Source organism: Coloeus monedula, assembly GCF_965178545.1.
Source record: "Coloeus monedula genome assembly, chromosome: 2".
NCBI classification, from domain to species: Eukaryota; Metazoa; Chordata; class Aves; order Passeriformes; family Corvidae; genus Coloeus; species Coloeus monedula.
In genome coordinates this window covers 28,651,711-28,669,835 of record NC_138782.1, presented here as the reverse complement: position 1 = coordinate 28,669,835, position 18,125 = coordinate 28,651,711, and the positions used below count along the sequence as shown (strand labels likewise).

General features: G+C 37.4%; 1 protein-coding gene across 1 annotated transcript in view; it reads left to right on the top strand.

Moving 5' to 3' along the window:
• THADA (THADA armadillo repeat containing) overlaps positions 1–18,125 on the top strand; it is a gene marked incomplete at its 5' end in the record, with an annotated part of 153,336 nt that overhangs the window by 30,575 nt on the left and 104,636 nt on the right. Inside the window, 3 exons of the mRNA XM_082302617.1 lie at positions 1,785–1,898; positions 2,991–3,113; positions 3,766–3,857. Coding sequence (XP_082158743.1) covers positions 1,785–1,898; positions 2,991–3,113; positions 3,766–3,857 — 329 coding nt within the window. The remainder of the gene's footprint in view (positions 1–1,784; positions 1,899–2,990; positions 3,114–3,765; positions 3,858–18,125) is intronic.

Here is an 18,125-nt window from a genome sequence, read left to right as displayed (position 1 = left end):
GCCAGAATAATTAATCTTGCTTGTTTTCTACTCCGAGTTTGCCCTGAGAAAGTTGAGGCAGCCGGCTTCTGTCTGACCTCTTATGTCACAGCCTGCTCCTGGCTTTGCTAGATGTGTGTGTGCAAGGCAGCAGAGATCAGAAGTAGGGCATTGGTTTTGGAGACATTTTTCCTGTTCAGTTTCAGCAGTTAAATCTCTTTCTCACTTGTATCTGTAAGTTATCTACTTACAGATAGGAATTTGGTCATTTCATGTTTTCTGGTTTCCCCATTCACACCACACAGTTTGAATCTGGTGGACATTCCCTAGTTTTAATCTTGACAATGTGGAAATAACCAAGCATGTTCAAATCAGTTTTTATGTGAAAAGTTACGTTACTGTAAGGACTAGGAGCATCCATTGGTATCCCACTGCAGAAAATGTGTGTAGTCTGTAGTTGGCCTACTGATTCCTTAGGGCAAAGCTTGCACTGTTCCACAGCTCTGTGGATAAACAGATCAGAGAGTTCTTTTTTGACAGCTCTGGAAGCATACGAAGTTAGTCTAGTCAATTAATGGGAAGGTTTTAAATTAACATTGGGATTAGTCTGAAATAAACTATTGTCAAATTGTAATTTTATAGTAAAGAGATGTGTTAGTGTTCTTTGGCAGTAGTTTTGAATGTGCCCGTAGACTCAGTAAAATGAATTAAACCTTCAATGACATGTTGCATTCAGATAATAAAAAAAATAAAAATAAGTTGTAATGTGTATCCTAACAGCAAAAAAAGTTATTTTATTAATGCATAAAATCAAGGCACATTGTGGTCTCTTTGCTATTGGTCTCTAACACATCCTGTGTTGTGTTCCTGTTTAGCTAAAACACGTCTATTTTCATGAGAATATGTAATTTTTTAAGGTTATAACCATTCCATGACCTCTTTAAAATCGGAATGGTATTACTGAATAGTGCAAAGGTACAGCTCCAGTTAGTGGGTGGGAAAATATGAGCTTCAGCTTTAACATTATGAAATTTTAGTCTTCAGTTCATTCTCCACTTGGTATACTTCATGAACACCTTTTTTCCCCCCCTGCCCTCTTTGTTTCTCCTATCATTAAAGGTACTGATAAACTGACAGAAACTACTCCTGGCTTTCTGCCTAAACGCTGTATTTCATTTGGCTTGCAGTTGATCCATTTGGTTCTTACTGATGCTGAGCAGACTATAGGCCCCAAAGCACAAATGGATAATAATCTTTTATTGCTAATAAATGATTTATGATTATCCATTTGTACTAACTTGGACAAATTCAGCAAGAGCTACTAGACAGAGAGAAAGACTCTTCTAAATTCAGTCCTGAATTTTAGAGAACTGAATTAAGAGCATTTTCATCTCAGCTGGATGTCCTATCCACTGAAATACTATTTGGAGATAGATGAATCTCTTCTCTTTTTTAAAAAATGTGCTGCTTGTTTTTCCTGTGTTGCAAAGCAGAATTTATTATTTGGCCAGCCCTTATCATCTTATATATGGGTTATTAACCTAAAAAGAAGTCCATGGTAGGAAATGTAAGTATGTATAGTACAGCATTTTTGCTGTCATAAATGTTACTATTTTTATACTTAGAAGCTTTGAACAAAGCTAAGAGTTGAAACTGAAACTTTTTTGCAAATTTTTCCTTAGTCTTTCTATATGGTCAGAAGCTAGGCTGTGGTATGGTAAATACAGGAATATGGCACAGAACTGGTAGTACAGAAAAATGGCTAGAAACACCTGATTTTTAATTTTTTTTTCTCCTTTCTGTAGGCTTTGTTGGCATCAGAACCAAAGAAGAGCAAAACAGATTTGCTGAAAATGACAATGAAAGAGTTGATATCTCTGGCTGCACCTTTGAATGAATCATTAAGTGTAATTCCACAGGTAAAATTCAGCTCTCATCAGAATGCAAATGTCAAAAGTGTATTTTGCACTATTTCAAACAGTTAAGGAAAGTGTATGTTTCTAATAAGGAAATTCTGTTATTATTTATAGCTAGATTTTAAAATGTGTTTGCATGGGCAAGGTTACAAAGTTACTGTAAAACATAATGAAAAATGGATTGGGTGTAATTCCATAGGTTTTTTCCTAGTACAGCAAATGAAATCATAGATAAGCAATTTACTGCCTCTAGTGTATTTCTAAACAGATAGATAAGTAACTTCCCTTTTACAAGTTTGTAAGTGAACAAGAAAGTTTTGCTTACATTTTAAAAGAAATAAATGAGTTATTTATGCATGAGTTACAGTAAAACATGCCATGAAAACTGAGTTAGTCATACTTAGTAATTTCTAAAACTTAAATACATACATTTGGACTATTAAAAAAACTAAAGGCAGGATCTGTATTCAAAATGTTGTTATCATGTCCTTTCTGTCTGTTTGTAAATGCAAGCCATAATTTGTTCACAATACATAGAAGTCTGTTCTAATGACTCTGCCAGATCTTCTGCTGGTATAAATTTATGTAGCCTTGTCAAAGTCTGTGGAGCTACATGTATTACCACCTTCCCTTACAGAGGGCAGAGAAATATCAGAAAATGCTCCACATGGTAAAGCTAGCCTGGCTGTCAGTATTAGCTTAATATTGCCCTCCTGTGAGTTGTAGTTTTTTTCTCACAGTATTTACAGCATGTCAAGAATGTTGGAAAAGATGATTCTGAACTTCAAAAGTTATTTTTACAGCCATGATAAACTAAGGAAAAAAGAATGTTGGCCTTCACTTGCAACTAGTAATTATAGTTGTTGGAGGAATATAATTTTAAACTGTAACTGTTTTTGACAGTGTTTACTGCAGCACCATTTTAATGCATTTTTAAGCAGCGGTATTTCTTGCATTTAACATGGAAATAAAGTGCTGTAAATGTGTATATAGATTGTTTTTGCTCTGCATGTTCACTGCTGTAATTAGATAAACTAAATTTAAGATATTTACTAATGAGTTTATGTTTTTCATATATTTCTTCTCCCAACACAGGTTCATGCTTTAAATATCCTCCGGGCACTGTACAGGGATACGCGGTTAGGTGAAAACATCGTGCCTTATGTTGCAGATGGAATAAAAGCATCAATTCTAGGGTTTATGTCACCTGTCTGGGCAGTAAGTTAATTCTTGATTTTTGCTTCTCTAATTTAACAGGATATAGAGTGGTGCTGTTCAGTGAAGCTTTGGTCGTGTTTATAAATGGCAGTACCACAATTTCTGGAATATAATACTTTAAGGTACAGTAAAAATTAATGTAGAGCTGCAAAAAAAAAAAATTTTTGGTTGTGGCTTTTTTCTTAATTTTTCTTAATTTGAAGTGCTGATATTCATAGAAAGTAGGTACGAAGATGGCCTGATAGGTAAAAGTCTCTCTGGCTGTTAAATTTGGAGTCAGTGCACTTAGCTAATAAGGAGTGCATTTGCATTCATTCTGACTGTTACTTTGCTCTTGAGGGGAAGATTCTATATAGCATATTCAGGTAGAACACTTCATGATCTGCTATGCATAAGGGTGAATGCTTTGAACTCCTGGAAATCTGGATGTATTCCTTATATTAAAGATAGACATCTGTAAAGAACCTGAACTTTCCAGTAGTACCATCTTGATTGGAAAGATGCTCTGAATTAGTAGTTTCCATGTGCAGGCCTGCAGTATGCTTTTCACTTAGCTGTTCTACTTTTTGACTGTACATTAATGGCTCTATTAAAAAAAATTTTGTACATTTCAAAGGGATTTTTAAAGCATAGTTCTTATTTCTTCCTTTAGGTACGAAATTCATCTACGCTTCTTTTTAGTGCTCTGATTACGAGAATTTTTGGAGTTAAAAGAGGGAAAGATGAAAATTCCAAAAAAAATAGGTAAGCTTCACTTTGTATCAGTTTTAAGTTTGTGAAACATGACCTTACCCAACAGCAATTGGAAAATGTTCCTTGCTTTAGGGATATATTTTAATCATGATGTTACAAGAACATCTAACCAAGGAGTGAGTGGTAGGGCCAAAAATACCTGCTGTTCAATACAGAGTTAATTTGGACTCGTGTGCAGTTTCACAGGAGTGGAATGTTGCTGAGAGGTTTTGCTACCAGTGGCTCTTCCAAAAGCCCAGTGTCTCTCATGGTCACAAAATAGACCTATTGCTCTTGAGAGCAAAGAGAAAGGGGGTAAAAGAGAAGTGGGACAGTGGTTACACGTATGTTTACTTCCTTCTAGAGCAGGTCTGGAGGTAATTTCACCCCTGTGTTTGAGATGTTCCCCTTCAGTCTTACACTGTAGAACACTGTCGTCTCTTTTCTTCCAAACTCCCAAAATTGCAGCTTGCAGAGCCATTTCTCTTCCAAGAAGAGAAATGCCATTGGATTCTGTAGTCCTGCTTCAAATCCCTTACTATTTCACTTTATGTAACACCAGTCCTCTTCTGACTCTTAAAATTCCCCAGTCCTGAGCATTCTGGTTTCTTTGCACCCTCTAGTTAGTGCACAAGGACCCCCATGTTTTCTTTGGCCTGCAGCCCCTTGCTTTAGCTTTTTCAGCAAATGAAGCATGTCCATGCCCTGTGCTCCTTAACTGAGGTTTCTGCTCTAGGAGGAATGTGAAAATAACCCTGTATGTAGAATAAACTCATTAAAAAATATACCTGGGTAAGCTCGTGGAGCCATGGAGTGGTCACAGTATGGCTATTATGGTAACCATTGCAGAAATTCCTAATGGATTTTCACATCACAGGCAAGGCATGCAGTTTCTGAAAGAAGGCAGTTGTTACAATTTACCTTCAAAAATTCCAGTCTTTTTATAGTGGTTCCTTACTGTTGATCCATGTAACTAATAAAATTTTCATGCATATTTTGAAAAACTAAATGTCCTGGGAGGATACTGCTCTGTCATCTTTTAGATATTACATGGGTGCCATTTTAGCTGTGTGAAAGAATTGATTTCAGGTGTCACTTGGAAAACTTAGTTACTGTGCATATATGAACATGAGGAAGAAATACAGGTGGGAAACTAGAGGGACATTTCCCTTAGAAAATAACTTCCCACAAAAATTTGCAGTGTTAGGTGCTCTAATGCATGGAATTATTCCTGTTTTGTCATAAACCCAAGTCACTTCTAAATTAACTCCTGTATCCCTCCTGAAGCCCAAGCAGAGTAATAAAAAGTATTTTTCATTTCTTGCCTTCCTACTTTGGTTTTAGAGCAGCATTTAAAGTTGTCTTTTTTTTTCTTTAATTTTTATATTGAGAACTTACTGAAAGAGATAGACACCCTGCTCTTTTAAACTTGTATCCTTGGGAAAGACTTGGCACTAACTTCTCCAGTGGGGAGGCAAACTGACTTCTCAAATGCATGCAGTGTGATAATCTGTGGAATCTGAGACTTCTGTTTGTGAAGCTTCAGAAGGTAATGGATTTGAGCATCTGTTGGAGATGGGAGATGCCAGAATGAAGGAAAGGGATCTTTAATGTAGCTGAATTAAATTTATTAATGATAGTGTTAATTTCTCTGCATTCATTTTGACCGAAAGATGTTAGAGCTGGGCTGGCTTTCTTTTCTTCATCTGTTCATCAGATTTGCATTAAACATTGCGTGTAGTCACTTCTACTGTTTTCCATGTGTGCTTGTCAAAACGTGACACGGGGATTGGGAAGACACTTCTTAAGAAAGGTCAGTGAGATACAGGAGGTGTGAAAACAGGCAGAGATTTGATTTGTAGCTCCTGTCTCTGCAGGAGAACCCCACAGGTGGGTACAAGGTGGGTTGTGTTTGGGAAGAGAGGTTTGTGTTTGTGTGGTTTGGCACCACGAGGTGTCACCGTTGCTGCACAGCTCCCACATCCTCGGGTGCAGCTGCGCTTTGGTGCTTCTCTTTGGGAGCTTTAAACTCAAGGAGTGTTTTGTTGGAACAGAATTCATATATTAAAACAAAGTAATTTTTTCCCAGTTCTAAATCTGGCAGCTTCCAAAGCACTGGCATTTTAGCAACTTGGATCTCTAGGAGCTTTGTGAAAGTCACCTGGGTTTGAGCTGCTTGTTCTGTTGCCTTGAGGATGTTCTTGTTTGCATTAAGGGACAGTCTGTCCACAGACCAAGTCTCCCATTAGGACGCTGCTTAGGTTTCCAGTTTACCTGATTTTAGATTAGGAGGTTGAATCAGTCACTTTTGTGTCAGCACGGCGTTAGGTTATCACTGGGCTATTCTGGGCATCTCTAAAAATGGATGGACTTTCTGACTGGTTTCTCAAGAAGAGTTCCTATGACTCTGAAAGAATTGGGGTGCTGGAGAGTTTGTGTAGTCTTTAAGAAGGAAGCTTTGGAACATGAAGTAATGGTTCATCTTTTTAATTTTAGCATGGACAAAAAAAAGATGAGTTGGAAAATCAATATGTGAAGAGTAACAACTGTGAGTCTTGCAAGCAGAAGAGAGAGGAGTTGCGTGAAGACTGTCTACATGGTCCATGCAATTACGCATGTTGTGCTTTCTCTTCTAGTGAAAATAAAGTTAGAACTCTTCTCTGGCTTTTGTCTTTCTGAGAAAGACTGTATCAAAACTTCTAATGCTGCCACAAATGTGTGTGTTAGTGTCTGTATATAGATCTATGTGTGTGTATTTGGCTAAATGATGTTCTGAATTTCAGAGAATTTACGTTTGAAAAATGGCCCAGTTAACACTTACTTATAGAAGGTTTAGTTTAGGTTTTATATACTTGATTTGGGAATACAATTTTCTTAAATGCTATGGTAATTTAAATTCTACAAGACTTGGAATGGAATTCTAGCCACATAAATTCAGAGTCCAGAGGAAGGCGGGAAAGAAGTCTTTGCACTGTACCCATTGATACTTGGTTACAGAAAGTGTGTTCTGTGTAGATACATCATGGTGTGCTTTAGAGGAAATGCCCCCCCCCTTCTTCGAGCCCTTCACAGCATAGGTGTTTATGTTGGTGCAGTCAGTCACTTCATACTTGCTGTGTCTGCATCCTGACTTGCCTGGCTAAGGTGGGATCAGCTGTGAGCTGTTCCCCAGCCCCACTGCTGTTCAGCACTTGAACTGTGCTCTGGGATCTGCCCTCCACCCAGGCAGGGACTCAGGAGAGGGTCCCAGCTTCCAGGCACATCATCCCACTGGCTGCTCTGGCGTCATAGAATGACGTCAGTTGGAAGGGATCTGAAAGAACATCTCGTTCCAATGCCCCTGCCATGGAAGGGGACACCTTGCATTAGACCAGATGGCTCAAAGCCCTGTCCAACCTGGCCTTGAACACTTCCAGGGACAGGGCATCCATAAATTCTCTGGGCAGCCTGTTCCAGTGCTTCACGGTAAAGAATTTCTTCCTATTATCTGATCTAATCCTGCTCTCTGTCAATTGAAAGACATTCTCTCTTGGCCTATCCCTACATGCCCTTACAAAAAGTTCCTCTACAGCTCTCCTGGAGGCACCACCCTGAGGGTCCTGTTGAAGACCTGAGCACTGGGCTTGGTTTAATGCAAATTGATTGAATAGGACTTTGGACAGCAATGAGTTCTGTAGGCCAATGAGTTTTTTCTCTCCTTTTTTGGTTAAATAGCTACTTCTTTTTTTCTTGTGCAGTCAATTTGCAATGTAGATTTGTTCATTCCATGCACTTTTCAAGAAGCCCGGGTTGTAGTGTGTGCTTCATAGTTCTGTTTCTTTCATGGTCACTTCTTTTTCGTCTTAGCTAGAGTTTGCAAATCATCTAAAGTAGAGTTTTGCTGTACTTGATTGTAGGTTCCAATGTCACATAAAAAATGAGGATGTCTTGAGGTGAACGTATATATATTATGATAGCTAATGCAGACTTGAAAATCAAAATGAAAATGAGAGTAACTTACGTGTACAGTTAACTGAAATTAATTTTGAAATGTAATTAAATTTCTCGTCATAGAGGAATTATCTTCTGTTCAGAGGAGTTATAGTAAAAATAGTGGTACTTCAATCTAAATTCTTACACAGACACATATATGTGTGTCTGTATATACACTGCATATGTGCATATTTACTGTAGTGGAGTGCAGTAGTCTGTAGACATCCAGTGCTACACACACATACATGTATATATGTCAGATACCATTTTGGTCTGTAGTACAATGCTAATTAAAGCTGTTACTGCTTGTTAATGAACAAGATACTTGTCATCAGACATTTGATGAGACTCTTCTTATCAAATTCCTGGTATTTCAGGCTTTTTTTTTTCTTTCTTTTATCACCCCCCCCCCTCCCCCCCAAAGGATAAGCATGATCAGGAATTGCCTTTGAGGCAATTTGCCATTTGACTTAGAACAAGCTTCAGTCTTTAGGGTAATAAAGGATCATCCTGGTTAATCTGAAATTTTTTGATTGTGTTGTGGAGTCCTGAGAAAGAGTGACCAATGGCCTCAGGTAGAATCTGGGATTCACAGAAAGAGTGGGAACTGGGGAGAATTTCTTCTGTGTCTCACCTTGATGGAGGAGTTTTCAAGAAGGGAAATCTTCAACTCCTTGATTAAAAAACAGGGTTTTAAGCAAGGCTGAAATGGTATAGTGCAGCCTCATGATTTTTACATTTCATAACTGGTGTATATATGTATGTATTTGCATCTTGGGAGGAGGGAAGCTCCTATGTATTTATAGTGTAGTGATGGGATAATGTATATGCAGAACAATACTTAGCTGTCAACATAGATTTTCATGCTGCTTGGAATTTGAGTATGAGTGCTGCCATGTTTTCAGTGTTGGTTTAGAGCTATTTGAAAAGAAAAAGAACTTTTATTGCTATCTACATAATACCTTGTCTTTATTTTCATTTATAGCTGTCAGTAGATGTTGACTTCAGACTCTGGAAAAGGGGAACTTATCTTTTTAATTACAATAAGATGACAACTCTGTAGATGTTAACAGGTTATGAAGATGCTCTGCTGGCTGTGAGGCAGTCAACATGCATGACGGCTCTCTGCTTTCCTTGTTTTTATTGCAAGTTGAGTGTTCAGCACTTCTCAGTTAAGTGGTTGCTTGCACACTTGAAGGTCACTGAGTAAAATCAAATTACTTCTAAAAACACTTATATTGGTTTATTTTTTCTCCTAAATTGTATGCTTTTTCTTTGACATTAAAGTTTTTAAGACCATAATCACTTTTAACACTGTGAAAAGTTAGAGGAAAACACTAGAAAGTGAATGTTCTAATGCAAACTTCTCTTTTCATAACATTATCCCTAAATTAAATGAGTCTGATATTATCTTCCTTTTCTCTAAGCTGCTATTGGGATGTAGCTTAAAATACATAGACTACATTGGAAGTACATGATTCTTGTTAAATATTCCGCTCCTGGCAGGCTAACACTTCCAGTATTTCCAACTTAGCAGCTGAAAAGTCTGTCTGACATCAGTCATGTTTTGTCAGTGTTAACAGCAAGCTTATTAGACATTTTCAGCAGATCATCACTTCCAGGATGGGTCTGTGTTGCCCACAGAGGAGTGGCCAGTCCTATTTTGGGATAAGCCGAAATAAACATTGGTGGTACTGATGTAGTCAGGCTGTAGTGGCACATCAGTGTCATAAAACGGGGTAGCCCTTAGGTGAGTTTCCTGGAGGGGATGCTCACAGTTACTCCGGCCCGTAAACACTCAGTGCCGCCTTGGGGATGCACCAGTGGCAGAATTCCCATGTGCCAGCTGAGGTGCAGCTCCCTGTGAGAGGATGGGAACCACCACGGCCATGGCTCCAGGAATGCTGAGCCTCTTATGCCTGCTCCAGCAGGGATATGCGTGTACAGCTTGATTCACGAAGCTGGCCTCACTGAGCCCTGTGCCTCTTGGACTGCATGCTGTGGAAGCGTTGGGATTGCTTTATCTTGGAGCTTGTGAGTGATTCCCTAGTGGATTTTCTCTGGCAGCTTTGGCCTGTTACAGCTCTTCTGTTGAAATACTCTGTCAGTGACAGTGAGGTTTCATGAGGTGACCGAGCCATTTCAGTGCCTCTGGTGCTTTTCCTCTGGCTCCTTCTGTGTCACCTTTTGCAGACTGTTCCCTCCATGCCACTTCAGTTGTTCCGGTGAATGGTTTCAAAGTAGTTATCAAGGATTTGTTGCAGTACATTGCCTTGTGAGGGGGTTGTTTTTGTTAAGGAAAAAAATCTATTCCCCTTCTGTGTGCCAAAAATAGGCCACATTTATTTTGTTCAACTTTTTTGTTTTTAATACGCTGGCTCTCTTTTTTATTGACTTTGACAGATTTAGAAGAATTAATCTTAGAACTGTCTCAAGAAAACATGCAAAAGTTCAGGATGACTCAGATAACCATTATGGCTTTTGCTGATTAATAGTTCAATAACAATATGCTTGTTTAAACATTATTTTGAACAGGCTCCCTAAATGCCTTTATAACAAGAATAATGATGATAAGGTGCTATTAACTTGTAAGTTGAAGGTAAAATTTATGAAAGTTTTGTGCAGAAACAGAAAGAAATTGAAAACAAGCTCCTAAACAAATGTTTCCCTCTGTGTTACTGCTTCAGTTACTCTTGTTTGTTTTATAGGTCTAAACTAAAACTCTAAAATCCCCTGTAGCAGAAAATATGGATTGTTCTTCTTGAGGCTGAGGATGCTCTTGGTCTTTATGGTATCTGCTGGTTTTAGGAACAGTGTGTGTTTTTCATAAAATGCCTAAAATCTACAGAACCATTTTTACTTCAAAATTTTATCTTGTCTATACAGAGTCAGAAAAGAAATAACCCACATAAATCCCAATCACATTTCTGGGGTCTAAAACACACTTAAATCACTGGTGTGCAAACTTGTATCTCTGGTCTCCTGAACAGGGAGTATCTTCATAACATCCTGTCTTAAGTCAGCACCAGAAAATAGAAAGATGAACTTGGTAAAGTGATCTGAATGAAAGTTTACCCAAAATGAAACATCCTAAAAATATATATGCTGGCCCAAGGTAACTCCAGTTCATTTGTTTGAAATAAATTAGGGGCAGAATGTTAATGTTTGTTTCTACCAAGTGGGTAAAATGCATTCCATGAAACAAAAACTAATACAACTAGCCACACAAGTAGGTAATTTAGTTTCTGCTGTAGTGTTAAAAGTTTTCGTTAGCATGAATAGAGGTAATTATTCTATTTTGATCCATGCATAATGTACCTATCCCTTATTCATTACCTTCACTATACGAAATAAAAAGCTGCTACTCTTCACAATATTCCCAGAGAGAAAGTGTGGATTATTGAAGTTGAAATTTACAATGCTAAATTCGTAGCAAGAGATTAAAGATAATAGTGTTATAAGCAGTGGGTGAACAGAATTCTTGGAGACTTTCTAGATATATATGCACATCTCAATTTCAGTTACACTTACGTGCATACATTTCTATGTACATACACACATATGCACAGTTCAGTGTCCTAAAAAAAGTTTGTTAAAAGTAATTATTTATAATTACTTTAAACTCAGTTTTAGACATAGTTTTATGTACATGTATGTACATAAAGGTACATTTGTCTGTGTATATCAAAGTTGAGTGGTGATTAGTGTGTTGATGTAGGCGCCAGGTTGTATCTGTGATGTTGGGTTTAAGTGGTGTTCCCCTGGTTTTATTCTGAGCCCATTGTATGCATGCTTCTCTATCTAGTATTGCAGCAAAAGTGCTCTTCACAAGTTATTTTATTGAACTGTGTGTTGCATAATTACTCCTCTTAAGTCACACTTTTCCTGATGTATTTGTTCCATGCAGGTGCTCTTTTCCATACCTGATCACACAGAGTGTAATAAATAGCAAAACAAGAGGTATAAATAAACTTGTGCTTAAGAGATCAAAGCAAACCAGACCATGCAGTCTTTTGGAAATCTTGGCTAGCTCTCTTGTAAATAAAAGTGCTTCTAAAGCAGAAGGTATTTAACTACTGTATTTATACAGGTTTTGATTGGCAGTTCAGTTATTAACCTCATAAAAACACAGCAATGTAAACTAGTAAGAATGTTTATTCTAGCACTTCTATCTGAAGGAAAATGGAAACCAAGATATAGTGGCATATTCTTAGTTCCTTTTAAGTATTTGTTTTAGGTCTGTGTAGCATAAAGGAATGTTTTTTCATGTCAGTGAACTTAAGCTATTTTGCTTACTGTTCTGGGATTTAAGTATTTTCTAATTACTAACAAAACAAATGTTAGATTTATTGAAGGTACAGAGTTACCATATCTTTTATTAAAAGTTCAAACCGCACATCTATAATGATTCTTCTTTCCCCTTCATACTGTTTTCCTTTTCATGCAGGGTAAAAATGAAATCTGAATTGGTTTTTGTAACTGATTTGATGGGGTTACAGAAAAGTTGTGCCTTTTTGTCATGGAAGAGGTGTCCTGTATCATGTTAGGGGTAGAAAAACAAGTATGCAATAATCTTCCGTATCTTTGCTCTTGGGCTTATTAGCCAATGCATTACACCAGGGTTTTGTACAGTTGTTTTTTCCGGGCTTCATTGTGGCCTCCCACAAAATTACATGGCTGTTTTGCCTTCTATGGCAGCACTAAAATTCTCTTATGCATGTGAAATGTTTTATTGAGAGCAGTTTGTCATGAGTCCTGAGACAGTATGTGATTTCATGAATTTAACTCTTATGTATATTCTTTAAAACAAAATTATCTGAGGCAAATTAAAATTTGTATATGATCTCTGTTTCTTAGGGAACTTGCCTGTTGCTATTGTCTCTGTCTCTTAGTAATAATAGTGTTGGTTCTCTGGTGGTCATCCAGAGGGACAGATAATCAAGAGCTTTCATAAATATATACTACTTCTGAAATAAAATTTTAAATGGTTACTTTTATTTCTACATCAAGCTAGTATTTTAAACGCTAGCGTACAATTTGGCAAAAATAATAGTTTGTGCTGAATTAAAGACTGAGTTACTAACTTAATAAAAACCGTTAAATCTCAAGAATTTTGTTCTGAGCAGGATTTATTGTTTACTGTACTTGCAGTGGCTTGTGATGGGCAGCAAATGCAGGAAGATGAGAAAAATACTGATCTTTTAAGAAGGCAGTGTTAAAACCAGGGTGGCAGAGTGGGAACTAGCCAAGTGGAACCGTACAAACTGTAAAGGGATCTTTGTCCCGTTTCCTTGATTCCCATTGAAAGTATGACTTCATCAGGTCAGCAGTGTTCTTCAGATGAGTTAAAACTTCCAAAGATTCAAGGGCATTTCATAACTATTCTGAGTAACATGTTGCAGTGCTTCATTCCCCTTGCCCACTTTAAAATTCCAAGCTATGATTTGTGACTGCTGGTCCTTTCTGTTCTCTGCAGCTACTGCAAGGAGATTATTAGTTTTCTAGTCTTCGATTCCTTCAAGTGGTTGTAGGCTGCTGTTAGATCTGCCCTGGAACTCCTCTTTGTCAGACAGAACAAACCTGGCTCCTTCAGCTTCTTCTTACAGGGTATGTGCTATAGGCCGTGTCCCTCTGGGCAGCAGCTGTTTGCTGGACCCTCTCTTGTGTGTTCTAATCTCTTCTGATCTTGGCAACCCGGAATGCGATGGAGGATTCCATGTGCTGCCTCACTGATCTGCTGCTGCATTTGTCCTAATGAATGCAGTCCCACATGTGGTTTGCCCTGTTTGCAGTGAGGATGTGCCCTTGGCTCACACTGAGCTTGGCATCCACTGTAACCCATATATTTTTTCTCTTGGGGCTGTTGGTTTCTGAGCCAGTTGGTTTTCAGTCTGTGCTGATGCTCAGGATTATTCATCCCAGCTGCAAAATCTGTAGTTTTATGAATCGTTCTCCTTGCTACCAGTTTTCAATGATTTAAAATGTGACGTATTTGCTTTTGTAGTTGCATAATATTACGCTGTTTTGCTGTGTTCTAAAATACAAGATAAAAAGTATCCTTTGATTAAAATACAGTAAATTCTTCGAGTTTTGCTTCCTCTGTAGTTAGGACATTTTCTGTTTTCTGTACCTTTATTGCTGTTACTCATCCTGTCACGGCATGCAGATGTGATTGTCATATAATGTAGTCCTATTAAAGGACCAAAAAACAAATGTAATTCTTAAAGCGTGTCTGAATTAGCTTTGGTCTTTACCATAACCTCAGCATAAATCAATCTGACATACATTTTTTTCTTGGTGTTTTTTGTGTAGTTGAAAAAAAAAAAGTTTCCCATTTATTTTGAGTTATGCTTTTGAAATCTATCTTTGTTAGCAGGGAAATATGCTTCTTATAATTTGAGTCAGCTTCTAACTGTTTAATAAGTGATAAGGGTCAGGGAAAGAACATGAATGTTAAAATAGGCAGCTAAAACCTAGTCTAGTCAGGTTAGCCTACTTTAGTTGCATTGTGGGATTTTTTCATAATTCAGTGGCATCAGAAGAAGCAAATATGTAAAATGTATGTTGTCTGTATAAATCTGTCATTTTGAATGACAGTTCTGCCAAAGTCTGTCCTGGTTTTCAAGTTCTTTCAGCAGCAGTTGTCCGTGCAGTGCCAGGAGTTAAGTTGGGTTCTGTTTCTGCATTGCTGCTCTTTAACGTAAGAGATCATCTGAGATGTGGCTAATGATTCCAACATAAGGATTGGTATAACACGAGTAGATTTTACAGGAGACAAATATATTTCTGTAGTTTCATTAAAACAGTATTCTTGTCCTTACCTCTCTAAGTGTGTCTTGTCTATATTTTTTTTCACATTGCAGTTCTATTTTTCTTTTAAATATAGTGTTATTTTTCCCTGTGAAATATCTGACCGTGCATTTGTCAGTTGACATGAGATGTTAGCAATGTTTATATTTCAAAAAGAACACCAGGAACCTTTGCTGCCCTCAGAAAGTTGTCTCCAAATCTCACCTATGTTATACTCAAGTATGAACGTATTTGCTGCAAATGTTATTTAACATGTCAGTGACTAAAAACAGCCTACAAGGTTATAGAGCTTTGTTCTTCTGAAAAATAAATGAAAGCAGGTAATCTCTGACACATGTCACAGTAAAATGATATGTATGCCCTAGTGTCACAGCAGAATTTTAATCTCCTGGAGTGTTCTCTTAAGTGTACAGCACAGTTTTAAAAAGAACACTGCAACATCCATGGTTTTATTCTGAAAAGTATTTTTTAAATGCAGTTAAATAATGCACCCACTTGTTATGTATAAAGGTGGAAGATTTCATTAGAAAGACATTAGTTATGTAAACATAGATGTTAACCCTTGGGTTGTGTCGCATCAAGTTGCTACTGAGACAAACACAATGTGCAATTGCTGGAGATGTCACAGTTTTCATCAGCATTTATGAATTGGTTCTAGAAGTTTGATGGTTATTGATACCTCCACAAGGAAAGTGCATGAAGTGAAAACTTTAAAGTACATATTTTTTGGCTTAATTTAAGCCATTCCAGTGATAAAATGAAAAGCCAAAGAACTGGTGGTAAATGAATGGAAGAACTGCTGACACTCAGGAGTGTAATAAGGGCTTCTGGGTTAGGTTATTTTGGAAAAAAGTAAAACTGATTTTTGCATATTTTCTGAAGAAGCATTATCAGCACTCTAAACTGTGTATTATGCTTAAACCAGACTTTTCCTTGAAGTTTTATCGATTTGCAGTCTGCTTTGAGTTTCCTTTTCTTTTTTTTTTTAAATTTTTACTCCTATCACTAGTTGGTTTTTTGTAACTTAGCTGTGATTCAGTTGTTTCCCACATGCTTATTGCCAGCTATTAAATTCTGTCCTTCCTATGATCACATGCACTCAAAGTAATTTCTTGCCAATTGATATGACCTCTATATTCTGTGAAAGATTTTTCTTTCCCTCTGCTTTTGCCTGTTCCAGAATCTATTTAAGAGGGAGGGTTTGACTCAAGGGCACACAGAGGAGTCTGTTAGGAGTGTGGGGTGTTAGGAGTGGTGGGTGTCACTTGATTCTGTATGGCATGGTACAGAAGATACCTCTGTATCACTGTTTCTTGTTAATGGAGCATCTTTTCAGGTGGGGAAAACTGAATGAAAATGGCAAAGAAACTCTTGTATGTCTCTCTACATAAACATTCTTTGCTAGTCTTTCTTCTGAGTGCTAAAACATGACTGCTGTGTCTAGCCATCAAAATGAAACCTTTTGTGAATGGGCTGTACTCTGTCATCTGGCTTTTTTGCAGAATTGCTTGCATGAAAAAACATTAACGTTGTTAAACTGGAAACTCTCTGAGACGTAAATATTGCGTCTTCCTGTCTAAGTACTGCGGTATTCTGCATGCAGTTCTTCAAATCATTTTTACAAGTGAACTTAGTAGGATATGAGTGCTTCCTTTAGTTTCTCTCTCAGCCTTTCTACATCAGGCATCATTTTAATTATGTACTTGAATGATGTTTTACATCAGGGAGAGGGATTTTATTGTAAGCATCATCAGCCCATTGATGAAATGAAACTTTTCTGTTTCATTACTTGCTCTCTCAGTAAATAACCTTCCACCAGTTCATTGTTCGGGTCTCAGTAATCCCGTTTGAAATTCTGGATTGTGAAATTGTGCTTCTTTGAGTTACTAACAGAAAAAAGAAAATACTATTACAGAGTCTGTGGTTGAACATACTGTCAAAGATGATCTCTGAAGCAATATAAAATAGTTTCAGCTGGACATGGGGTAAAATACTAGTATCTTAAGGCTCTTCTCAGTTAATTCTCTTAAAAACACATTTTGGGGGGAGTAGATGTAAAATCTTACGATGTGCAGAATGTTTGGTTTAAGAATTTAATTATGGTAGTTCTGTTGCCAAAAATCTGTGTCTGAACTATATCAGTGACTAATGGGAAGGTAGTTATCTGTATTTTTAAATTTAAACCTATTGTTCCCTGTCAGATCTGTTGTAGAAGAAGAAGAAGTTTGTTTCATGAAGACCGTTGACAGTGTCTTTTGGATTGTTTTAGCCCACATTTCCTTGATATGTTCTTTTACAGATATGTCAGGGACTTATCTTCTTTTAAAGATGGGGTAGCTTATTATTTATGAAGTCTAACTCACATTTGTGTGTATATGTACATGCATGAATCTGTTTATTTCACTAGCATGCATGGGACATGTCTCAAAGTGCTAGTATTGGTTTTTCAAAGGAGTATGGTTTTTGATGAAATTCATATAAAATATTTGGCTTAGTGTCATGAACAGTTTTGAAAAGCAGAACCATTATACTTTTTTGTTGTTCCAGGCTCAGTTACAGTACACAAATAATTGCGTGTACATGTTTCCAGGAGCAAAAAGCATGGTCAGCATTAAAAATGAAATAACTAATTCCTCTGTTTTATACTGTCTAGCTGTTGTGCTTCCTGCTTATTCCCAGCTGCACGTCTCCCTGTCTTGACATCTCCAAGTTGTGGATTCACATTTGGATCAATACTCTGTATTTGGAGCACCCCTTTTAATTTTGCAGCACTTCTGCTGTTGTGTCGTGTTTCTTGTTTCCCCTCTGAACTGGAGGCCCTTTAACAGTCTGCTCAGACAGTTGTGTCTCCTTTTTTCTGAAAGTGCCTGTGGACATCTTTTCTGCAGATACTGCCTATCAGTGGTTTTGATTAGGCTGCCTTCTCCCCTTAAGTAAGCTCTGGAGCAGTAAACCACGTGGGAGGTTATGAAGGTTATGTAAGTTACCCACTTCAGTAGTTTTCATTTTCTTTTCCTGTCAAAAAGATTTATGAAACCATGCTAATTGCAAAGAATTTTGAGGCTTTGTAAGGATATTCAGTTCCATTATTTAATATTGATTCAAATGTGGCTGCTGAATTTTTAATACTTTAAAAATGGACCTCTTAAAAGTACTTGTGTGGTGCTACTTGTATGTAGTAGTCTCTTAAATCTCTAAGCAATGGCCATCCATTCCATAGGAAACTTGACCCCAGTTCTGTTTTTGCTTGTTGCACTCTGTAGCACAAGAGGTGGAGATGTCACAGCATTTTTGGATAGAATTTTTTCTTTTTAAATTCTGAGTTCTTAATGTTTTACATAGGAAAATTCAGTAGGATGGGATGTTTTACTTGATAGATCCTATGTTTTGTGCTGTCTCTGGCTTTGCATCTTCAGTTTGCTGCATATTATATGTGCAAAAAAATTGAAGTTGCTTTGAGGACACTGTTAGAAGAAATTGCATGGGTATCTTCTGCCT